At 39.6% G+C, this 24673-nt stretch overlaps 2 protein-coding genes across 3 annotated transcripts; both read left to right on the forward strand.

The window, feature by feature from the left end:
* The first annotated feature begins 3177 nt into the window (after nt 1-3177).
* BNIP2 (BCL2 interacting protein 2) lies at nt 3178-17960 on the forward strand. 2 transcript variants are annotated; one of them, XM_084214063.1, is made up of 12 exons: nt 3178-3273; nt 4978-5115; nt 5606-5736; nt 6464-6531; nt 7283-7456; nt 9285-9461; nt 10101-10203; nt 10322-10453; nt 11092-11178; nt 11310-11408; nt 12771-12806; nt 14711-17960. In XM_084214063.1, the coding sequence occupies exons 3-12, from the start codon at nt 5687-5689 to the stop codon at nt 14757-14759; spliced, it is 975 nt and encodes a 324-aa protein (XP_084070189.1). In that variant the 5' UTR covers nt 3178-3273; nt 4978-5115; nt 5606-5686; the 3' UTR covers nt 14760-17960. The 2 variants fall into 2 exon arrangements, with proteins under 2 accessions (XP_084070189.1, XP_084070190.1); XM_084214064.1 differs by lacking the exon at nt 12771-12806.
* A 1549-nt stretch (nt 17961-19509) lies between these two features.
* GTF2A2 (general transcription factor IIA subunit 2) lies at nt 19510-23986 on the forward strand. Its single transcript, XM_084214065.1, has 5 exons — nt 19510-19549; nt 19877-20012; nt 20500-20604; nt 21901-22027; nt 23681-23986. Exons 2-5 carry the CDS (start codon nt 19941-19943, stop codon nt 23704-23706), a joined length of 330 nt encoding a protein of 109 aa, XP_084070191.1. The 5' UTR covers nt 19510-19549; nt 19877-19940; the 3' UTR covers nt 23707-23986.
* Nucleotides 23987-24673: the final 687 nt, after the last annotated feature.

Raw genomic sequence — 24673 nt, forward strand, 5'->3', positions numbered from 1 at the left:
ATTTTTATGCATTATTCCCACAATTAATACGTTCCCCAATTTTCAGCCAAAATGAAATTCAGGATTAATATTCACTTTTCTTGAGGGCATAGAAGTTAGCAAATATGATATGAACAGTCATGTATTTAGTACCTTTCACTTGCAATACAGAAATGTTATTTAAAGACATTAACAAATTCTGTAAACAAAGCAATCATTATACATCCCCTCCCTTCAAAAAACACAGACAGGAAGTTTCTCATGGGTAGCAAGCTGGCTTTTTTTTTCCTCTCACACCAGTATGGCTGTTTGTAGCCAACACACTGTGATGCTCTCTGATTGAGAAAAATATATAAAACCCCCTGAAAATCATACACAGAGTGGATCAGTAGGTTGTATGTAGGTAACAGCTACATCCTTGAAATAGCAAATGTGTGGGATTTTGTTTGACTCTTAGAAGGATGCATATTCTATTTTTGTACTTCTGCAGCTGAAATTCAAACACAAATTGTTCATGTAGACCTGGCTTAGAACTTGGCTTATTTTCAACAACCGTGCATTTGTCCAGAGATGGAAAATACAAAACACCAGAGGGGTGTGTTAGGGGATGTGAAGTGAAAATGTGCTTATAAACGAATCCACTACAGCATCCTGAGCTGTACCTGAGGCAGCTCAGGAAGCTTGGGAAGAGAGAACACAGGGACACAGACTTTTGGATCAGTAACTTACCTCATGATATCCAAAGGCTCTGAAACTCAGCTGTCATTGCAGTGGGACAACTGAGCGCAACAGAATGGCTTTAAAGAGGAGATGACAGAAATATCAGAAGGGAAGCAGAATATTATACACCACCTACCTCTTATCCATGTATCTGAAAGCTGCTAACATGTTGATCTTGTCATTTCCTATCACCGTTGTCCAAGGCAGGAGCCAAATTATTTTTATGGACTATAGAAGCAAAGTAAACTAAAACCCAAAAACCTTACCATCAAAAAAAGGGCAAAATAAAGCTGCAAAAACCCACACTAAAGTATCTGGATCTCCTGTATAGGGAAAATGGCAAGGAGGAATTCTGCACAAATGCAGTCTCCACATCCACCCCCACTGGGACAGACTTTCAAATTAATGTTTTCAAGTTCCAAACATTTCTGAGCTGTTGCTTGAACCACTTGAAAGGGAGACATTTCCCATCTAGCTGATGGGGGTATTTTAGATTACTAGAAAATATTTTTCTAATATGTAAAATGTGAAAGGACTATAAAAAAGGGGAATGTTTTGTATTCTGCTATTTTTGATGACCAATTTCTATTTAAAGGTTAATTGTCAATTATGTCAGACCCCAAATTGTGTAACAGTTGATTTTTCCCCACGCACAGGACAAAATGCATACAACAGAGCCTTATTCCCTCAAGCCTGTTCTCTTTGGTAATATTTTCATGTCAGAAACTGCTTATATTTGCAATTATTTGATGTTTAAAAATATAATTATTCAACATTCCCCAGTAGTTGGCTCTGACCTTTTGTTTGCTTATTTTCTCGGTTCAATTTCAACACTTGATGGATTTCCAGCTATCTTGTGCCACCCGGTGTAAGAGATGGGAAATTACACGACTTTGTGACCTGAGTTTGGCACTGGAGTCCTGCAGATGATATTTCTGCATTTTGAATACACTTTTCAGTTTATCAGCAACGGAAGCACATTTTAAAAAGTACTGAAAGTATTTAATATGACAATTTTTCTTAAAACGTAATTTCTTTATACTTAAGCTAGCTCTACCTTTATATTTGTAACTTATATATGATAATGTACACAGCCCTCAGACCATCTGCTGTGCATGATACTAGTTCTTTATGAATGTATTTTCAATATTCTAATTAATGTACCTTCATGATTGTGCTTTTTCCCCTGTTATTTATAATTTTTTTATTTGCTGGTTGGTGGTGCTTGCTTTTTCTTTAGTGGAATTTTTCTTTCTCCCATTTTCCTCCATGCATTTTTGTGCCCTTATATCCCTTTTTAATTCCTTCTACGCTTCTGCATATCAGTCACATTCATTCAGTTCATTTAGCACCCTACAATAAAACAAATTTTGCTGCTATTTTTGTGTCTATTGGGCAACAGATCAGCTGTGATCAAGTCGGTAGCTGTCTGTAAATTATGTGTTAGCAGAAAGTTCTAAACCTTAGGCAAAACTTTAATTCTAGTTCTAAACCTAGCACTATTATAATTTGGAACGTGGAAGAGATAAAATAAATTAGATTTATCTACCTTCCCATGATTTTACTGTGATGAAGGTCTGTGTTTCAGATGCTGTATTTATACAGGTGAAATTGTAGCTGCACATGGTGCAGCGATTCTGAGGTTTTCCTCGGTATTTCGGCTACCGCTGTGTTAGTGTTAATATTACCTGTGCTCTTTTCCCTCATGCAGGAGGTTCCCCTCGTGCTTTTGACGCTCATGTCACACCTTCTTGGGCTCCCGAAGCATGAGGCACGGCACTCCAGCCCTGCACGCACAGCTCCGCGAGCGGATTTGACTTTCTCCATCCCGCGTTCCGCGGGGGGCGACCCAGGACTCGAGCTCTCGGGTCAGTCCTGCGACAAGCGGCACGGGCAGTGGCGGAGGGCGGTACCGAGCGCAGGGACAGCAGGTAATTAGCATTAATCACCGGCAGCTGAGGGCGGCCCGGTGCATGGCCCGTCCCCGCCGCGCTCCCGGGCGGTGGCAGCGCCCCTCGGCCCGGCGCCGTCCCCTCAGCACAGCAGGGGCGGCCGAGGGCACTTGGCCAGCTCAGCCTGGAGACTGACGGGCGAGCTCACTCGGGCTGCAGCTCGCTCCCGAGGGACAGCACAGGGCCAGGCATCGATCTCTGCTCTGTGGCCGGGGACAGGGCCCGAGGGAACGGCTGGGGCAGGAAAAAGCTTTCACCCAGAGGGTGGCCGTGCACTGAACGGCCTCCCCAAGGCAGTGCTCACAGCAGCAAGGCTGACAGAGTTCCAGGAGCGTTTGGACAACGCTATCGGGCACGCGAGGTGACTCTTAGGGCGACCGGGAGCCTCTCTCGGGGCTCCCTCTGGTCCAGCCCTCACGGCGGCCGCTCTGAGGCGCTGCGCCCCTGCCCGCCCTCACGGCGGCGCGAGCCCCGCCCCGTGCTGCTCACGCATGCGCGCGAGTGTCCGAGCCCCCGCGCGGCCGGGGCTGTCACGTGACTCGGGTGGCGGATGCGGTTCCGGGTGAGCGCGGGCGCGCAGCGCAGCGCGGCCCCGAGCGCGGCCCGGCCCCGGTCCCGCCAGGTACGGCCGCGGAGGGGCGGAAGGGCCGGGAGCTGCGAGCCGGGGCCGGGCTGCGCGGGGCGGGCGCGGCGCGGGGCGAGGTGGGGCCGCGGCCCGACCGCAGGTGCGCAGGGGGCGGCGGATTCAGCGCTGTGGCCTGGCTGGGGCGGCGGCGGCGCTGAGCAGGGACCCCGCGGTCGGGCAACTCCTCGGCCCCGCTCGGCCGCGCCCTCCGCGCCGCTGCCGCCGCACAGGGAAGGGCTGTGAACGCGTAAATCTCCGAGGGGAAAATCCCTTGCCCTGCCCTGCCCCGCCCCGCAGGTTTCGCGTAGCGCGGCTGTTGCGCTGCAGCCGTAGCGAACGCGCAGTACGGAGCCGTGTCGCGGAAGTCAAGAGTTGCTTTCTAGTGCCTTTTGTCTTGGTTCCTCCTGATTTCCTGCTACTAACGCAATACGCTAAATAGTGGTTGATTATTTCTGGTTGACATGTATGCAGCTTTAAGTCTTACAAAGGACTATCTGGGCAGGGTATAAATTCTTTGGGATTGCTTTGAGAAGTTAGTGTTTGCCTTTAAATAAGTTTGAGTGGTGCATTAATATAGACCCTTCTGTAGCTCTGGATGTGGAGTTTAAAGCAGTATCCTCGGGAGGAAAGCAAGAGTTTTCAGAAGTTTTCTCTTTTAGCTGTCGGACTTTTCTGTGCTTTGATGCTGAGAGAAGGGAGTTAAAGGAGACAATTGATCTGTTATTAACTATAGTCCTTGCAAGGTGCCATTTTGCAAACTTGCAAGTGGTTAAATCTGGAGGGCCATCTTCAGGTTTGGGAAACTTGGTTTATAGTCACCTGCATATTTGCAACAGCTGGTTTATTCCATGCTGCTGGTAACCACTGCCTTCTCCTGACTGCTGAGGGCCCCTGGGGAAATTCCTTGGGCTTCATCCCAGTGTCCTGAAACAAATGCATAGAGAGCTTTGCACGCATTCACTGTTACTGCTGATCCAAATGGGATCTTCCCTCTGAGCAAATATTTAAAACCCACTGTTGCAGCCAGCAGGTTGGTGGCCAGGAGTGTTCACACCTTGTATGCTGAGAACATCATCAGCTTGGTGAGAGGCAGGACTTGTTTCCAAGCAGTGCTTTAGTCAGGACAGACAGGGAGAGTTGGGAGGGCACTGGCTGGGGCAACTTCTTCACACAGCTGAAGAACAACAGCTGAGAGGTGCAGATGCTGAATGTCTCAAACAGGGAGAGTCTGGCCCCGAAGAGGAGCTAGGTTCCTACCTTCTAGAAATGTTATTTAAATTTTCTGTGTGAGGGAAGCAGAGAAACATCAGTAAAACAGGCTTAACTTGAGATCATTAGTGTTTAATTCGTAGCACTGCAGTTTTACAAAAAGATCACTTAATTTTTCTTTATTAATCAATTTGCATAGTGTAGCTTTAAGCATTGCAGGACACTTTAAAATCAGGTCAGGAGAAGAAAAAATTTGATTTGTCATGAAAGGACAGCTGGTCCTGCAGAACAGTAAGTGTAATTTGGTTTTCAGCCATGTAAATAATATATACCTCTGGGTTAATAAGCAGTATTGGTTACATTCAAACTTTGTCCTTACTGCTGTTCTGTGTTGATTGGTTGATTGCAAAATACCATGGTTTCTTGTTTTGATGGATGTTGGTTTTCTTAATAGCTTCATTGATAAGTTTACCTGTTTCTGCCAATCTTTAGAGCCAATACAGCCAAGATCTTCAACTGGTTTGGACTTTTATGTCAGCAGAATGGTTTACCGTGTTCTGTTTTTGGGGATTCCTCATTGCTGGTGATGGGTGAGCCTGAAAAACTACAGCTTTACTTGCACGTCATAGGGTGAGTTCTCCAAAAACACTGTCTTAAATAGTTATCTGTAAAGTGTTTGGGTTGTTTGGGTTTTTTTTTTTCTTTTTAAATGGCTTGTAGTTGAGATCTGACTGTCTGGACTTTTTCTCAAAATAGACACTTAATTAATTATCTCCTACAGAATCTAGGCATATGTCAGGTTTCTTACATTTTGGAGTGAACTGGTGTAGTCATAAATGATAAAACAGGTTGCTCAAGGCCTTAATTTTAACTGAGGGGTTGATCCTCCTTGACTGCATTAAATCCCTTCCAACCTAAATTATTGTATGTTCAACCATTCCACAAGGAGTTGTGTATGGGAAAAAAAAAAGTAAAATAGAAACAAAAAAAAAAACTTTTCCCTGTATTGTTTTGTTTTTATTCTGCATAATACCTCAACTAGATGATAAGTTAAAGGATGTGTTGCAAGTATGGGAATTACCACAGTATTGAACTAACACCTTCTGTTATGTTCCTGCAGCTTCTCTTTAGCCCATTGTGCTGAAGACCAGAGGTTCTGCCTGATCAGGAGTCTCTGTTAGCAATTGAAGTTCGCTGGAGAATGGAAGGGGTTGAGTTTAAGGAAGAGTGGCAAGATGAAGATTTTCCAAGGTTTTGAATTCTTTTTTAAAGTAATTTGGATCAAACACATAACATCAGCAATAAGCTACCTCTTGGTCTTCCTCTTGAACTAATACTCAGTAATTAGTGAATGATTTCCATTAATAGAGCAGTTGAAGTGATTTCCATTAATAAAGCAGTTTTGAAATGGTTTTGTGGCATATTTCTTCAGGATTGCCACTGTTGACATTTCCAGTGTTTCTAAAATGAAGATTTGTAAGCTTGGCTTTGTTTATTTCCTGTGAAAATATTTTGCAACTACATTGTTTGCATATTACTCCTAGTGCCTCATGACCCAAATATTTCATTATGCAAAATTCTGAGGAAAGTCTTAAAAAAGTTAATGCTGCTACTGATGCTCAGGCCTACAAAAAAATTAAATCAGCTCTAGATGCTGATTGATAACATGACTAAACTACTTCTGTAATTTATTTTCTGTCAAATTTTGTCAAGCAGGAATATGACAAGTTTTCTTAAGGATGACACACTGGTAGTAGTCAGTGTTTTGGTATTTGTCACAGGATGGGATGGCCACTTGAATGCTGTAAAGGAATTTTCTGCTGCCTTGGTGTTTATTAACTGAAAGCTTGAACTTAGGCTACAAGTAAATTCAGTACTAGCTTTACAGTGAGTTTTTGTAGAAATATGTAAGTCTTAATATATGGCATTAAAAAAAAAGTCAAAGCAGGTTTGTAACAAAAATTTCTTTGTGTCCCAGGCCCCTGCCAGAGGATGATCCTGTTGAATCTGATGCATTGGCTGCAGTTGGAACAGAAAATGAAGCTGGTAAGAACATTCCACTCCAATCCAGCTGACTACTTCCTACTTAAATGGCTGCTTTAAAGCTCCTTGGAGTGGGGAGATTTTATTGCTTGTTTTGGGGGTTTTGGGTTTTTGTTTGTTTGTTTTGTTTGTTTGGTTTTGTTTCATTGACTGGAGTATTGGAGGTTTTTACATTTAAAATTTGTTTGGATTTTGTCTGTCTGCTTTACTGGCAGCATTTCCAGTGCTGAATTGGTAATTGATTTTATTCCTTGCTTTCAACTCTTGTCTAAATCATGCCAATATTTGCCTTGTACCTCAAAGCACTCTGTGTATTCACAGAACAGATTGTTTAATTTTAGGTCCTCCCTGTTGTCTGTCAGGTTTTTTTTTTTTCCAGCTGGTATATAAAAGATGTTCATGATGTCAGTGAAGCCTAACAAAAGCAAGTGCTAGGGACATTATTCTGTTGTATTATTTGCAAGATTTATTCAGTGTAATATCTGGAGCAGCTCCTGGGACACTTGGATGCAGCAGGCAGGGGTAGTAGTGTCTGCCACCCTGCTCAGACTGCAATGTGTGCAATGGGTAACTTGATAACTTTTACCTGCTGTTCTTTCCATCCCTTGTTAAAGTCTTAATCCAAAGATAGCTTGTTTAAATTATGGGCCTTAATTTATAATGCATTATGAGAAAGAACTTTGCTCTTCTGTCTTGGTAATATGATTATCTAAACTTGCTTGAGATTTGAAAATAAATAATTTGCTTTCTTTAGATACAGAGGGTAATGGAACCAAATTCAGGAAGAAACTAATGGCTCCAGATATTAGCTTAACTTTGGATCCCAGTGGGGAATCTGTTTTGTCTGATGACTTGGATGAGAGTGGAGAGATTGATTTGGATGATTTAGATACTCCTTCAGAAAATAGCAATGAATTTGAATGGGAAGGTGAGTATTTTTGTTCTATTGTCTGATGCTCTAAAATATTTTCTTATGTGCAGGTTGACTGTTTCTCTAGTAAGAAATAGCTATGATTTAATAGTGCAAGAGGAGAAATACAAAGAGAGTGATTATATTAGGAATTAGAAATAGATGCAGTGACTTTTTAAAGAGCAAATCAGACCTCACCTGATCAGTAAGCAGGCAAACAGTTACTAGCTGTAACTGCAGGTAAACTTAGGTGAAGATCATCTACATATGCATCTATAAGACTTGAAGTTATGGAAAATCCTGGATTGCAGTAAGTTTTTAAAAGCCACCCAACAGAAAAAAGTACGCAAGGTATTTTACATGTGTTAGAAATTAGTTTTAAATGGAGGCAGCCAAACAAAAGGATATAGATTAGCTACTCAGAAATGGATGAATTTCAATTTAAGGAGGACTGAATAGTATTTTTAAAAATACTAAGTAATACCTGATTTCAAATTTTCTTGTGGTGGCAATGGCAAAAGCTCAGTAGCCTTAGAGTATGCATATTTCCAGACTGACTAGAGGCAGTAGAAGAGCCTCTATTTTATGTCAAGGAACTATGAAATGACTTCATAGGAATTTAAAGTAGCTGTAGCCACACTAGTCATGATCTCAGTTTTAAGATATTAATAGGTCTTATATCTTACAGGCAAAAGCTGGAGATTCTAACGAATTTTATTTGAGATAAACATTTTTTGTAGGACTTAAAGCACAAATTTTAAACTTGGAGTTTAATGATGTCTTAAAGCCCTCTTTATGGAATGCAAGAACAGTTGTGTTGGGCAAATTGTCGGAGTCTCTAACATCTGTAAACTTCATGGTTTAGGAATGTCTCTAATAAGTAAATATGTAAACTCAATTATTATTTTTTCATCCTGAAAATAAAATAATTTAAGTTCCTGAATAAACAGAAGTTCTCTTTTCACTGCTATGTTTGAAACACTACCTGTGGAGAAAAAAACACTCTTGAGAATAAGGGGGTGGTTTTGGTTTTTAAATAGCTAAAGGCATATTGCAGTGGAAGTTTTCTTAACAGAGACTGTGTGTTTAAATTTGTAAAAGGATTTTCACTGTTTTAAAGGAGAATTGGTGTTTGTGGTTGCTTTTGCAGTGATGCGATGGAAATGTTCCAGATGTTTGTGTCTTGTTTTTAAAAGTGGCTGAAAAGGGTTTCTGTCTTTTCTTCCTTTAATGCTGCTGCCTTCATTTTCCTGGAAGGATAGTTTCAATTAACAGCTTTGTTTCGGGAACAGACAACTAACTTGCAGTAGGTTTTTCTCGCTTTGGGTAAGGTCCATGCAACAAAGTCAAGAATCATCATTTCATTGGAGCAAATTATCTTACAGATTCCTGTCAGCACAAATTTCATCTATTTTGATTGCACACGTGAATTAGATTTAATTTCCAATAGATTTGTCTGCATGTCTGCTTGCAAGGTATCTCAGTGTTTTAAATCATGCTTCATGTAAATCTGTGATCAGCCTCTGTAATTCTCTGTAATTGGAGTTAACCACTTTGTCTATTTTGGTGAAATTCATTGAGCTCTGTGTTCGGAAAGCCTACAATTAATTAGGCTTCTCCATGAATGGAAATTTTTCACATACTTGTAATAGAGAAAATTTAGAGTCAACAGATAACTGCCAACATGAGTATGTTAATGAAAATATCCATGACATCAGCTGGTGTGTCTGACTGGCTGAAGAATACCAAAATAGATTAGATAGCAAAGTGGTTAACTTGTGTTGTAGCTGATTGTCACTATGCATGGTATTCACAATGGGTCTTCAACATGTTCTCATTTTGGCAGATGACCTTCCAAAACCAAAAACTACTGATGTCATTAGGAAAGGCTCCCTGGCTGAGTACACTGAGGCAGAGGAGAAGGATGATGGTCGCCGCTGGCGAATGTTTCGGATCGGAGAACAGGACCACAGGGTGGACATGAAGGCAATTGAACCATACAAAAAAGTTATCAGTCATGGTGGTAAGGATTGGTGACATGCTCTGGGCAACTGCTTCTTTAAGCTGAGTTGGGGAGGCAGAGGAGGAACTTTGGGCATAAAGTCTTGTGGTAATTCATTTGTTGCAGTGTTAAGACACGGGTGATAAAATCTTTTTTTTCTCTATTAAACTAAAATTCAGAAATGTACACATGGTTGCATGTACTAAAATGCACCTATTAATATGATATATTTCCTCTATCCTACAGTGTTGCTGCTACCTAATTTTTTGGTCTCTAGACTATTGAAAACATTAACTATCGATCTAGTAAGGCAGAAATCAATTCATGGCTCTTTCCACAGTCTGTGACGTTTAGGTTGGGAGAAAAGTTGATTAAACTTTAAGAACACAAGATATTACTAAATGTACTGAGGTTCTACACTGGAATGTTGGTTATAGATACAGTGTTCAATTAACATCAGCTTCCGCTGTTGCTTTAGAAGTAGACAAACTTGAAAAAGATACCTTGATGTTTTCTGTAACTGTATGAATGTGTCCATATGGATGTGTGTACATCTCTTTAAGGTAAATCATGAAAAAGCTTACTGAATGTGCTTGACTTTGTGTAAACGTTGTCAGTGTATTGTCACCTTTGTCACTACTGTTGCTTATTTCTTTTTAGGTTATTATGGTGATGGGTTAAATGCCATTGTTGTGTTTGCTGTTTGCTTCATGCCTGAGAGCAGCCAGCCTAACTACAGATACCTAATGGACAATCTATTTAAGTGAGTCATCCTCTGCCTTTCTGAGGTTTTTGTTGTTTTTAATATATCTGAGTACTACTTGGAGTAACTTTCAGATGAAGATTGTGGATATTAAAGTTCTCTTTGCTTGTCTCTCCAGGTATGTAATTGGCACTTTAGAACTGTTAGTAGCAGAGAACTATATGATAGTTTACCTGAATGGTGCAACAACACGGAGAAAAATGCCAAGTTTAGGCTGGCTTAGGAAATGTTACCAACAAATTGATAGAAGGTAAGAAGCTCTGCAATATTTTCTTACAATATTCACATGCCCAGAGATAGACATATTTAGGAAAAACTGCTGTTTGATGTGGTGTCTGATCCCTTCTGGTTAAGATTTGGTGAAAGAAATTGGTGTATCAAAAACCTCTTCCTAAGCTAGGCAATGTGGGATGATGCTACAAACATGCCTGTGTAGTCTTGTGGGGTGGATTTTTTTGGTTAGTTGGAGGTTTTGTGTATGCTTTTTGTTGCTCTTGTTGTCAGGGTGTTTTTTTAGTGAAAATAGTACTCTTAGAATACTGAATACTGTTAACCTGTAGAATATCCTTACAACTTAATGTAGTAGCATCAGGTTAAAAAGAGAGGTTCTTTGTGAACCACTTTATCATTAGGTCTGTAAAGAAATTCAAAGGAGCATCTCCTTGGACTATTACTTCCTTGTCAAACTGATACTGAATCTTTAGTTTTTATTTTACAGTTGTATAGTATTTTTCCCCTCTGATGGAGGTTGACTTCTAATAATGGGATGTCAGAATACTTTGTTTATGTGACAGTTGTGCTTCTAAAAACAGACTTCTTACATATTCCAAAACCCCTGGTCATGCTGCCTTTTTGTTCTAGTAATTATCCATTGTTTAAATCCTTCAGGTTAAGGAAAAATCTGAAATCATTGATCATAGTTCATCCTTCCTGGTTCATCAGAACTCTCCTGGCCATCACAAAACCTTTTATTAGGTAATGCTCTGGAAGCTTTTTCATAAATAATTCTGACAACTGTTTGCTTTGAACTTAAAAGACTGTTTTAATATTGACCTAGTGAAAAATGTTTAGAGTTGTAACTGTACCCTGCATTTGTTCTTCCACAGCTCAAAATTCAGCCAAAAAATTAGGTATGTCTTTACCCTGGCAGAACTAGCTGAACTCATCCCCATGGAATACGTTGGCATCCCAGAATGCATAAAACAGTACGTTTCCTTATTCCAACATCTTCTGCATTGATCATGGTCTAGGATGTTGTAATCAGTGTTTGGTTTGAATGTAGCACTTGGCACATAATGACTTGACTGAGATTATTGCTCTCTCAGAGGAGTGTCCATGCTTGACCTCATTGCTAAAGGTAGTTTGGAATGGAGTAGCCAGAATGTTAATGTATAGTCATTTTTCACAGTGGAGCTTTGTGCAATTATTGAGTTTTGTGGTGTGTGAATTAAGCCTTCTAGAAAAGGTCTCATTCCAGTTGTTCTGCACCTTGGTGTGTATATTAAACTGGCTTGTGAGTGAGAAATTGTCGGCATGTTGATACTGAAGTTATTTATAAGTCTTTTAAAGCGTTTAATTAAAATGTGGAACAAGTTAAGTGCTGAAATATCACTTGGATTGGGTTTTCATTTGAAAGAAAAGCAGTGATGGGAAAATACTGAATCCCTACCCACTACAGTTCTAAACTACTTTGGTAAAGAAATGAAGACAGCGTCAGTGTGATTTTTTTTCCTTCCCATCCAGATAGAAATAGCCATTTTAACATCAGCACAATTCTCCTATCAAACAAGATGATGATTCTTTTGTCAAAAGCATTTGTGAATGCAGTAAACTTGGGTCTTAAGACATGAAAACACTAACAATCCTGATGACAGACTATTAGAGGGTATGACACACAAACCCTGTGTTTGGATCATAATAGGTGACACAAACTGGGGGAAGGTGGCACTGAGGGCACAGCCATGCTGGACAAAGCCTCGTGCCCCCTACAGATGGCTGATTATTTCAGTAGACATCCAGCTGCTGTCAGTTCCACAATTTAACTCTGTAAGACAGAAAAACAGTTTTCATGGGGTGGGAGTGAAACACATGACAAAGCTGAGGCAGCCTTGTGCTGTCTTTAGAAATTTTTGACTGGGGTTTTATGGGTGTGTTATGAATATTCAGACTGTCATTCTGAGTTTTAAAAGATTTCTCTCTGTGTTGATGAACCCTTAACTGTTCTGCCAAGTCTGGACATGGTTAACTTAAAGAGTTAATTCTCAGATTTCTGTGGAGAATTATATTTGGCTTCAAACCGTTATGGGATACAGGCTTTAAATTTTATTGATGAATGCTAACACTGTACAAGAGGTCGTATTGAATTCATTTGTTATGTTGTAGTAAGTAAATATTAATGGTTTTTGTTTAATGCTAATAAATTTTGGAGGTACACTGGTTTTTTCTTAATTATGTCAGTTTCAAAAGTAAGTTTCTGCAGACTATTGACACTAATACTGGTTTGCAGCTTCTGTTGATTTTGGCCTTTATATATTATATTTACTGAAATAAAACTTTTCCTCACCAAGGTATGAAGAAGAAAAGTTTAGAAAGAAACAGAAAAGGTATTCATCTTTTGATTAGGGTTGCATCTAGATAAGTCAATTTGCACTGCAACTAACTCCCAGTTGATTGGCTTGCATAAAGGAATAAGCATTTGTAAATATAAACATGCACTAGTGCCAAGTGTAGTGTGCTGCGTGACAGTGACTGTACTGTACTTGCAGGCAGTATGGAATCTGTAAGAACTCACCCTGGGTGTTCAGACAGCTGTTTACAAATAGTTTCTATTACACTTTTATGTGAGATGCTCACTTTTAAGGGGATACATGGGTTCTCAACTTGTAGAGGCAAAAGTAGTGCTTCTGTATGAACCCATTAAAGCAAATGTCATTGTTTCTAACAGGAATTGATCTCTGGAGATGAGCTGTATTTAGGTGCTAAGCTGTAGCTATGCATTAGCAGAGATGCAACTCTGTAAGAAGTTCTAATACTGAACCTTGTATTTTTGGTATTTGCTACCTTTTTAGTTATTAACTTGAATAGATCCAACTAAATTAGTATTTTAGTGCTGTTTGTATTTGCAGTGCCTACGTTCCTTCCTAATAAATACTTTGTTTAATATCCAGTCTCCTGCTAACTATTCAAGCTATTCCACAACTCATGAATTTTTTGAATGGATATGTTATTTTTTTCACTCACTAACAAATAGACTGAAATATTTTGCTACTAACTTTATAGTTTTTTAATTACTTTTCCTTTGTGTGCCTAACTATTAAGGAGGGCTTATTGTCTAAATTGGGTAGAGGAACACTGAGATCAAAGTAAAAGGAATTGAAATTATTTCTGGAAGCTCACATGTAAACTTAGTCATGTGTTAAACATTCTTCAGGAATTACTCCAATTAAATGAGAATTTAAAAAATCTCCAGTAGAACAAGCACTTTTTAGTGTCCCTGTTGACAACTTCACCTATACTACCATCACTTTTGTAAAAAGTAATATGTTCTTCAGTGAAAATTAGATACAGAGATCACAGGCAGAATTGGATACTGAGCCTCCAATCAGGTAGAAAGCAGCTCCTTTTTATGAATTTGTGGCCCAAAGGAGCTGTCCCTGTTTCTGCCATTTTAAAAAACTGGCTGGTTATAGTTTGAGAGACTGGACAGGTATGTTAGATAGATTATTAGAGGTAGTCTCTCACTTCAGAACTGCTGTTGATTTTAAAATTAATTTACCTCCATGCACAACTGATTTGCCAGAAGATGTTATCAAGATTGTAGCTTGTTCTTACTGTAAAGAGGAAAAGTACATTTTGTGCAGGGCTTCCAATCCAATCATCCCCTGGTTTCTGCAAAGCAGCACTTTGTTTGCTGGTCCCAAGGCAGATAGTAAAAAATAAGGTACAAAATCAAACCCACTTGTATCAGCATGATGGTGAATTCTTCCAGGGTAATTGCAAGAGTCTTAGAACATAATAGAAAAATTATTGCAGTGAAGGACCCTCTTCACTTTTGTTAATTCAGTTGGTGCTGTTACCTTTAATGTGATAGTAATTAAGCCAAGAAGGTAATTCAGTGCTTATGAATTCATCAGAGTGGTAGTGCTTGCCAGTATTGTCATGTTACCTGTACTGTATTTCTGCTTGCATTTGTTATTATGAGCAGAGGCCAACTTGTCAAACTTGACTTGCACTTTTTAAATGCTTCCTTTCAAATGCTGTAGTTACTTAAATGGTTTCCTAACAATTTAAATTAATTTCTAGGGGGTGGTAGAAAAATAGATATTTAAAAGAACCCAAACATCATGACTACATTAAATAAAAACCTCAATTTTATATTTGCTTACTAAAACTTTTCCCATATAAAAGCTTTGTTTTATCCTGTTAAGGTTAATAATTTTTTCTTAATAATATGAGCTATCAAACTATGTTAACATAGTTTAATCTAACTACTTTCTTTGCTAAGCAGAGTTGACCAAGAGCTGAATGGAAAACAAGAGCAGAAAAGTGATCAGTAAGTTTGGATTCCAAACAAGACTGAAGAATACGCGGATGGAAGGATGCTGTTTGTGCTCCATTACAGTGCATTCTCTGTGTGTATGTATTATATAATCTGTTGCAAAAGGTGCTTTGGACTAGCACACCATGAACTGCTTACTGCTGTATTGGTTTGTCTTGACTTTAATTGCTGTTTATGTAATCATTTTATACTGCTAAAGATCCCTATGTTTTCAGAGGATGTTCTTGCAACTGTTTATCTAAATAATGCATGTTCTTCAGTAAAATATTTATATACCTAAATGTTAAAGGAAAGAGATAATATATATATTTTTATGACTGAACAATATATTGTGTGTACCTGCTGAAGGAATTCATTTGCAGGTAGACAAGGCCATAAGTTACTTGTTGTTATTGTATAAATCTGTTTTGCTGTAAATGGTCAAGTGCATTTCTTTGTTGTCATGAAAACTTGTTTGGATATTAACAATCATCATTAACTTGGCTTTCACAAATACAGAGATTCTTATTTTTGTTCGTTTACCTTACACAAGCTCACTCCTTTACCTCACCAGAGTGAGCTTCAACTTTGGTGTCTTTCAGTCCATCCATCATTCAGGATGCAGAACTGCAGTTCTGTGGGTGGCAGTTTGTTGGCCAGGAGGTTTAAGCCTAAGCCACAAAAGCTGAACTGTGACTGGTAAGATACCAGACCTTTTTCAGTTGAAGTTGTGAATTTAGATTCTGCTTCAGTATGTCAAGACTGTCTCAGCTAGCAGTAGGAAATGAGTTCTTTGTGGATGAATCTTGATTGTTACTGATGGGAACTCTGGTCATGCTCAGTAGAACCTGGGAGCTACACAGGTATTCTAGCCACAATACCACTTTTTGGGCAGAAATATGAGAAGTTTTATGCTACCTGTGTCATTCTTGAACGACAGGTATGTCTTGAATGAAACATCCATTTCTAAAGCTGTTAGGCACATGATACCAGCACTAATTTATCTTTTAAGAAGTGTTTTAAAGGTTGGGGTGTTTTCACTCCCCTCAGTGGTAAATCTGTGTCTGCAAGAGGTTTTCTTGGACACAGAACTAGTGTGTCTAGGCTTACTGGGACAACAGTAATGCACTGGTTGATACATTGTAAAAGTTTGTAACCTCTTTTGATAAACATTGCATTTTCCATGTAAGGGCAGGTGTATGCAAATAAATTCATTCAGGAGTTGAGCAATATAATGTTGTAGCAAGTATATTAAATCTTTGCTTTTGGTGTTTATTGTGCTCACAATTTTGTCTTAATGCTAAAAAATATCACTTTTTAACTATATTTAATGTTACTCAGTTACTTTATTAAAAAAAAAAAAAGTCATGTTCAACCAGATTACATGACACTGATAAATAGCAGTTGTGAGATATTCCGTGGTCAAGACTTACCAAGTAACAATTAATCCACTGTTTCCAGTGATACCTGCACAGACTCAGAGCATATGGATGTCAGGTGAGGTAAAACTGCTCATGTCTCTGGAGATTTACTTAAGTCTGCAGTTCAGATACTTTCATCTCAAGATCTAAGTCCTTTTGTTCCAGTAGTTTCTGTATCAGAGTTTCAAAGAGATTCATAAGCAGGATGTATTCACAGAACAATAATATCAATGCCAAGTTGCCTTGCATCCACTCCATCAGGTTTGGATCTTACTCTGAAAGCAGAACACAAATGCACTTTGTTTGGGGCTGTCTTATCTCCTGCTTCAGTTTTGATGTTGACACAGATAACTGTAAAGTTCAAGTCAGTACATGGAGCTCTTGCAGCCTGTTTACTTCTGATACTTTGACGGTGTGGTCTGTACAACTGTGCAAATCGGGTTTTTACTGGGTTTGCATGTGCCCTAAGCTAAACAGGAAGCATTCTGATGATCTCATTTCCATTTTTTCATAATTGATAAAAGGATTAGTCTCGGTAAAATTATATTTTTCGTGGAGGGATTGTAGTTCTCTGTGTCCTGTGGCTTCCTGTGTGCATAGTGCAGTACAGAGTAGCCATTCCTCTGTATATGCCACATTTACCAAATGATGGGCTTGTTATTGTGTTTCCTGGTGGCCAAGGATTCTAGTTTCATGCTGCAGTAGTGTGATTTCTGTTGGAAATGTGTATGTGCTTATACATGGTTATTTCTCTAGTATAAGTTCTTGTGAATGAGTATACAGCACAGCAGTTGTTCTGTCTCTAAAGATATGCAGCTTGAGAAAGAAGTGTACTAAAGAATTATTCCCCTCTGCCTCCTTGCAGCTCATCATTTAGTGGTGAGGTGGATGTTTACAAAAAGCAAAGTGGTCCCAAAGCTATGGATAATGTTTTGTCAAACTTAACGTTTTTGAAATCTATAATAAAATGTAATATATTTTAATATTTAAAAACCTGAAAAGTTGGAATGTCATACTTAAATAAAAATTATTTCTAAACTTGAATCACCTTGTGATAAGATACAGTATTGGAGAGAATTCACCTTTCAATGGCACTTCCTTCTAAAAGTAAGAGTTAATTTTGCTAGAATTTGGTGAGCCCTGTCAAGAAAAAATTTAATGAGTCACTGGTGTATCTCTGATTTGGAGGTCTTTTTTATTTATATATATTTATATGTGTAGTAGTAAGTCATTGCCTATCTCATTATTGCTGTGCACAGCTGAAATAGAGATGTTGGTGCCAGTGGCCTCTCGATGTGACATTTCTTAATGATTTCTGCAACAGGGTAAATTCAGAAGTGGCAAAGAGATTCTGGAGAAAGTGTCATTAAAAACTGTTGAGTAGACTCTGGATTTGCTTGAATGTTCTTGATCTGTGTAAAATGGCAGAGCCATGTTCTGTTGGAGGGTAACGGGAAAGGATTTAGTGCTGAAGCAGACTGAAGAACTTTTATTCCAAAAAGAGTAGAACTGGCTAGAACAATATGTAACCTTGTTCATAACAACAGTTTGCCATATTTTTTCCTTTACTTTCAGTAAACAAGTGAAGAACAGCCCCAGTTGCTGTGAGGAACGTTGACCTGAGAGACAGCAGCTACACTCCAAACTGCAGTCCACGAGGATATTAGAGCCTGTGTCTGTTTCAGCAGCTTTGTCCCATCATACCCTAAATGCTCTAATGACAGTTTAAAACTTTCAGCAGTTAATTGTGTCATGCTTCAAGGTTAGATTACATGTGGTAGTAATGGAATCTTTTATGAAGGACCTCCAAGTGTGTCATGGGCAGGAGATGTTGTTGCTGCCTGGTCATGTCAGCTTCACTGATACTGTCTGCTGAAATGTCTGTAGTTGACTGAAAAATAGTGAACTACACTGTGAATAGGCACTTTATTAACTAAATCTGTCACAAGGTAGAAAGTTTCTTGGTTAAAAGCGTATTTCAGTGTCAAACTTTTGTCAGTGTATCCTACAGATTAGTATCTAGAAAGGTGGTTTAAACTCATGTCTGCTCAAAAGCTGTTGTCTTTGGAAATTACTTGAATTCTCAAGTAATTTGAATTCTCAAATAATTCCAGTCTCCCTCAAAAACCTCATATGAGGAATGGAGAGGAGAGGGAAAACAGCTTGCAAGCTTTTTGTAACCACAGAAGCCTTACAAATCTTGCAGTCAAAATTCTCACTCAATCCTTGCGGATGCAGGTCATTGTCAAGAGGATTTGTTTCACTCAATGCTGGTCAGAGACACTTGAAACAAGTGCTTTAATTATACTTTTTAAGGGCACCTTCTTAAGTCAGAGTAACACTGTGAAATGTAAGGAATATTTAAATATTCTGAAGGTGCAAGATATCTGAAAGATATCTTGCACCTTTCCTAGCTTCAAAACTCTATGTTGAACTACACTGTTTCTTTTATCACATCTCATTACCCATATTAAACTAAGAGGAAAAAAGAGCATTTGTGAGGAGGGTGCAGTCATGTTAGTTTTTCATCATTCCCTTCAAGCATGACTGAGATCAGTGAAATTAAAGCCATTCTTTGCTCAGCTAGATTTTTTTTTCAGTTTTGCAATTTGAACTGCCCAGATTACTCTGATTTACATGAGTTTTTTTAGTATTGAAAATGATCTGAAGCTATCAGAGTGCTTTCCAAAAGTCCTTTTCTTACCATATTCCTTACTCTAGCTTGCTCAACTGCTAGTTAATACTGGTAAGATTGAATTCCAGGTTAATAATTACAAATAAACGTTCATGGAGGACAGATGCTTAGTTTACCAGTGGCTCTGCAGTTCTGCAATGTTTCTTTTCATTAACAAAACCTTTTTTATTAACAAGAACGACCTGAGCAGTAAGGTGCTCTAATGGTTGCACGGTATATTGAAGGGTTAACATAGAATGATTACGCTGTCAATTAGTGTCTGTAAACTTTATTGCGGTGATAATGGGAATCGTGTGGTGTTTAACAAAGCGAAGCTGTAGTAGTCATGCAAAAGCACAGGTTGTGAGTCACGGATAATAGAACTGGCTTCATTGGGCTCATAACACTCTTCACACGTGTGACTGTTTTCCTTTGTGCCTCTAATAGAAAAAATGTAAGTAGAAGACTCTTCACCTACCTCTTAAGAATATTATCATCCTTTCTTTTTAAATGAGCTTGTTTTCTGCGTTCCGAGGCGTCTCGGGGTGGTGCGATGAGCACTGGTGTGGGTGTGGGTGGTTTCGGCGGGCTGTTGTGACCGAGGCGCGGCTGTCTCCGGGCAGGCCTCGGCCGGAGCCGTGAGGGCGCCGCTGGGCCCTGCCCCGCCCCGTTCCGCTTCCGGCCCGGGCGGGGCCGCGCTTCCGGCCGCGCGCGGTGAGGGCCGATGGCGGCGCGGCGCCGGGGCCGGGGCCGCTTCCCTGGGGCTGGCGGCGGGACCGGGGCTGGGACCGGGACCGGGATCGGGATCGGGAGGGGCTCGGCGGGGCCGCGCGGTGCCCGGCTCCCGGCTCTCGTCCGGAATGGCTCCGGCCGGGATGGCTCCCGGAGCCGGGCCGGGCTGTCGGTTGTGCGGCCCCGGCGCCGGGAGCGCGCCCGAGGGTCGGGCGGTGTTGCGGGGTGGTGTCTGTATTGTGCGTGCCCGGCGGGCTGGGCCGTGCGGCGTGCAGGGTTTTATTGTTACTTTTGTTTGTTTTCGATGAGAGCGAGGACAGCCCAGGCGCGCAGCCGTGGATGAGCAGGACGTGTCCAGCCCTCGCAGGGAACCATGGCGTACCAGCTGTATAGGAACACCACGCTGGGCAACAGCCTTCAGGAGAGTCTGGATGAGCTCATACAGGTCGGGGGCCTGGGGTCTGGGCGAGTAGCTTAATAAAGACAGAAGTTTTTATCCAAATGGCTTTGTCGTTCCTGTGTCGGGGTACTTATACCCTAGGTTTGGGAAACTTCCTGACTGCGATCCTAAGGATTTGGTGCTCCGTTCACTTGTGATGTTTTTTCTTTACATTCTAGGTAAAGGAAAGTGTTTTATATAAGTGGCATAATCTCATGTAAATTAACAGCCAGATTAAATGGAACATTGGAGTCAATTTGCTGTTCCTCTAGTTATTTCCAGTAAATATTTATTATGAGAGATCTTTTTGTAGTACAGGATTGAAATACAAAAATGGAAATAAATACAGGAATATAATTTTTTGTAGAGTGTTTTTCTAGAGATCTGCTTAATTGGAGTGAACTTTGTTTTGATGTTTTTAACTTATACTGCATGTTTGAGCTTACTTTGAAACAACTCAAAACTTGTTTTGTTTTCCTTTCAACTACTTCAGTCACAGCAAATCACACCTCAGTTGGCCCTTCAGGTGCTACTTCAGTTTGATAAAGCTATAAATTCAGCACTGGCTCAGCGAGTCAGGAACAGAGTCAATTTCAGGGTAAGGAAATGATATCTTAAAGTTTTACATGAGAAACAGCAACTAAGTGTTCATACAGAATGGCATTTACAGCTGCGTGCTCTAAGCAAGAACTTAAGAGGGTTGATTTTGGCTCTAATAATGGCTGTTTACATGGATGTTCTGTATACAGCTGTAAGGCTCATTGCCTTGTTCTGACAGGGGTCTTTTGAATGAATGCAGAAATCAGATGATGAAAACAGGGAAGAGGGAATTGCTTTTTTGGTGGATAACATTGCCATCCTCAGTGTCTTGCAGATGAGGAGGGAGACTTCTGCTTCTCACAGTCCCTAGCAAAAGTGAGATAAGGCCAGATTTTCAGCCACATGAGTAATGTGAAGAGAAACTTGAGAGTTTTAGATCCACCCTTTCACTGGATCATTTTGTAGCTATTTTCTGTAGGTATCATAGGAAAATAAGTTGGGGGGTGTTCCCTGTCAGCCACCCTTATTAATGTTAGATAGCCAGCAAGTTGTTGAATGTCAACTTGAATGTAATGTTAAGGAAAAACAAACCACAAAACCCAGATTCATGTTAACTTTTGTTGTGATACTTCTCTGCAGTCTATGTAGAACACATTCACAATGTGGTTTCCTAAAAGACTAGATTTTAAAACAATATAGAGATGTTAAAAATGCATAATTTCTCTAGCACACTTAAATTGTTTTGCATATGTAGCCTGGTATAAAAAAGTTTAGCATGTGTTTAGTGGGTAAATTTAAAAAAATGTTACTTGGAGCTAAGTTCTAAGTTCAAGAATGTCAATTTAAAATATGTAAAAGTGAAGATCAGAAGTTTTCCATATTGACATCCTCAGTAATACATCAAATAGGAGGGATACCCCTTTATGTCACATGTCTGTTTTGTCATGATTTTTTATTTAAGCTACCACTTTGTTTAAGCAATTTCAGAATTCACATATTGTTATGATCACTGCTGTATCTGATTTTTCTAATGGCTCAGTATTTTAAGAAATGTTTCCTGCTACTGATCCTTTGTATGCATTGGAAAAATTGTAAAACTTCTTTGCCTACCTGAGGAGCCTCCCCTTGAATATCCTCTAATGTCACTCTGTGGTCTTGAGAATTTCAGCCACTGGAGGGCATTTAAACTCCAGTTTTCCTCAGAATTGCTTGCTTGCCAGTTTGTATGCATTCAGGTCCACTGTTGGCTTTGTAGCAATCTGTTCTAGAAGGGACATAGTTCAGTAGATGCTCATCATATTTTCTGTTGCTTTTGAGATGCGTCCTCTAGCAAACATCTCTTGTCTTTTTCTAGGGGTCTCTGAACACATACAGGTTCTGTGACAATGTATGGACATTTGTACTGAATGACGTGGAATTTAGGGAGGTCACCGAACTTGTGAAAGTGGATAAAGTGAAAATTGTAGCATGTGATGGAAAAAGTAAGTATGAACTATGATATAAAGAGGCTGAGACATGAGACTTGGTTGTTTTTAGAAGGCTTTGACCAAATGTCTACTAAAGCCAGGTTGACTGGATGATTTAGACAGAAGTAGGGCTCTGTATTCCCTTTTACATCTGATGAGAGATGAAACAAAAGCCAGCTAAATGCTTCCCTGACTCATAGGCACTGAGGTAGAACCGTGTTAGGGGCTGCTGTGCACCTGTTGCTGGGAAGTACATAATACTAGAGCAATTAGAAAGTCAGAAGTAATCTTTATTTTCTGTGTGGTGAGTTTTCTAGTACTAACCTATTTGTTAGGATAGCACCATGTTTTACTGAATCTGAAGAGTGCTTCAACTGTCTGAGCAAGGAATTGTCTGAGAAAAGTGTCTAAGCAGTCATTCTCTGGATTTGATAGTTGGGGACACAAACCCATGAAAAGCTTTTGTGTGCATTTGCAAGTCATAGGACTTATTTGTTGCCTAACAGACCCTCTGTTTGTGCACTGCTTGTGGGAGTTTACAATCCATATCTGCTTGACTGGATTACTTTTGTCCATGTCCCTTGAGATTCTTCATTGGAAAAAGTAATTCAGTGACTTTTGTGGCAAGCTGCTTTATAAGTTTTAAAACCATCAATGTAGCAGAGTATTGCTAGAGCTGTGTGAAATGGTGCTGCTTGTTTCATCCTCAGAGAGTGATGCTAAAAGCAGGAACTGAGCATGGAAAAGGCTTTATTTAAATGCACCATAGACCTCTGAAACAGGTTCTTCATGGCTTCCTGACCCTGGCATGCTTACAATAGTCCCTTCAAGTTGTAGTTCTAAAGAGCTGACAGAATTTATTGTTTTCTCGACTTCTGGTATTAGCCAAGCATATAATCTTACTGCTTAGTTTTTGTGTGCTTATTATAGCTAGTGGAGGAAACCTTACTTTCCAAGTATTAATCATTTTCATTCCTGATAAATTGTGCAGATAAGATTTAAACAACTGGCTGACTTGAAGTTGCTATTAACATTACATTATTTTTTTTTCCCACGAGAAGCTGACTTGTTGAAGGAACAGTACTCTAAACACTGGCTTGTTGTTCTCCATATTGGAGTTACATACTTTTTCTTCAACTCTAAAAACAGAAAGTAGTAATGGTAGTGTATCAAAAACTACACTGGCATTAATTGATGATTCTGACAAAAGGTCAGAACAGAGAATTGGTCTGAGTTGCTTTATGAAGATCATGCTCATTCTTGCATCTCTTTCAAAATACCTGATGAGCCCACGCTCCACCAGAGCTTATGATACTGGATTTGAAGAAACATTTTTCCTTAGTAGATGATAGCCAGATGTATTTGTGGCTGACTGCAGTAAAGGGTTTGTGTATTGTTACATGTTAGAGCAAAGCTTTTAATATTTTTAATATTAATACAGCTCTGGGGTTTGGTACTGGCTCTTCTCAGTGTTGCTAAGTGAGGTGAAACAGCACAAGCAGTTCATGCATGGCATTGAGAGCAGTAGCGACAATAGGGTAGGTACAGAACATGTTCTAAAATGCTTGGGGAATGCTTTAGAACTTGGGGAAGATACTAGAGAAAGTTCTTGGTTCTCTGTTTTCAGTGGGGATGTGTATTTGTCTCACTTTCTCTTTTCTTTCCTAGACACTGGTTCCAATACTGCAGAATGAATAGACCTGTGGTTTGTCTGCAATATTTTCTGTTAATATGCAGCACTTTCTGGAGAGAAGCATGGAAAGGGACTGATCATACTCAATTCCTGTGATGCGGATGTGAGTTAATCCATACTAGAAAGCATCACAGAATGACAGCGGAAGAAACACCTGTAGCATTTCTTCATTTCACCTTATAGGGCATGAATATAATGTTACCTTTTTTTTAATTACAAGAGACACAGTTGTCTTTTTTTTGTTCAAAATAATTTCTGTAATAAACTTTTATTTAAAAACTTTTGAAAGAGTGATCATTGGAAAACTTTGTTTAAAACTAGCATTAACATGCCATATTACCTCAAAACTTTTTAAGTGTGTTTAGAGAAATGTTGCAAATTACAGTCTTTCCTTTACGGGGTAACTGTGGTTGCACTGTTAGGTGTTGCAAGAAATGTCTGTTACAGAATGATGGAGGAGGACATCAGCAAAAGCTTAGCAGCTCTTGCAGGGCAGCCTGTTTGTGTGTTTGTGACTGCAGCTTTCTGTCTATAAATAGCTGTGCTACATGCCTTTGGCTGCATGCTGCAGATTGGTAAGTAACCATTTTTGAAACTAAAAGAGCAGACAAGTTGCTTTTATGTCAACTGCACAATAAGTATCTGTTTTTATCTAAGGGATGCAAATGTGTATCTGTACTATGGTCTTGTTCTACATCAGACTCAATCTTCTAGGTTTAAACTTTTTTTGTTCTCAATTAATCATACAGTAACTGAATTTCAACCCATACAAGTATAAAAATTTGCTCTTCCAACCTCCAACCACTTGTAATCTCTTGCTGTGTCTAGACAGACTTCTCCATTTCGAGTTCTCTGTAGCCTTTTGACTCTCCTAATGCACATAATTGTATCTTTTATTTTGTTCCAATTAAGTGTGCATTAGAATCATAGAGTGGCCAGGGTTGGAAGGGACCTTAAGGATGATCTTG

This window comes from Fringilla coelebs (assembly GCF_963513975.1).
Source record: "Fringilla coelebs genome assembly, chromosome: 12".
Lineage (NCBI taxonomy): Eukaryota > Metazoa > Chordata > Aves > Passeriformes > Fringillidae > Fringilla > Fringilla coelebs.

Excerpts from the sequence above, each read along its gene's own strand:
- BNIP2 (XM_084214063.1), top strand. The coding sequence starts at position 5,687 with ATGGAAGGGGTTGAGTTTAAGGAAGAGTGGCAAGATGAAGATTTTCCA. Across the intron at positions 7,457-9,284 it reads CAATGAATTTGAATGGGAAG|ATGACCTTCCAAAACCAAAA; the intron begins GTGAGTATTTTT and ends TCATTTTGGCAG. Across the intron at positions 12,807-14,710 it reads TTTAGAAAGAAACAGAAAAG|AGTTGACCAAGAGCTGAATG; the intron begins GTATTCATCTTT and ends TTTGCTAAGCAG.
- GTF2A2 (XM_084214065.1), top strand. The coding sequence starts at position 19,941 with ATGGCGTACCAGCTGTATAGGAACACCACGCTGGGCAACAGCCTTCAG. Across the intron at positions 20,013-20,499 it reads GTCTGGATGAGCTCATACAG|TCACAGCAAATCACACCTCA; the intron begins GTCGGGGGCCTG and ends CAACTACTTCAG. Across the intron at positions 20,605-21,900 it reads GGAACAGAGTCAATTTCAGG|GGGTCTCTGAACACATACAG; the intron begins GTAAGGAAATGA and ends GTCTTTTTCTAG.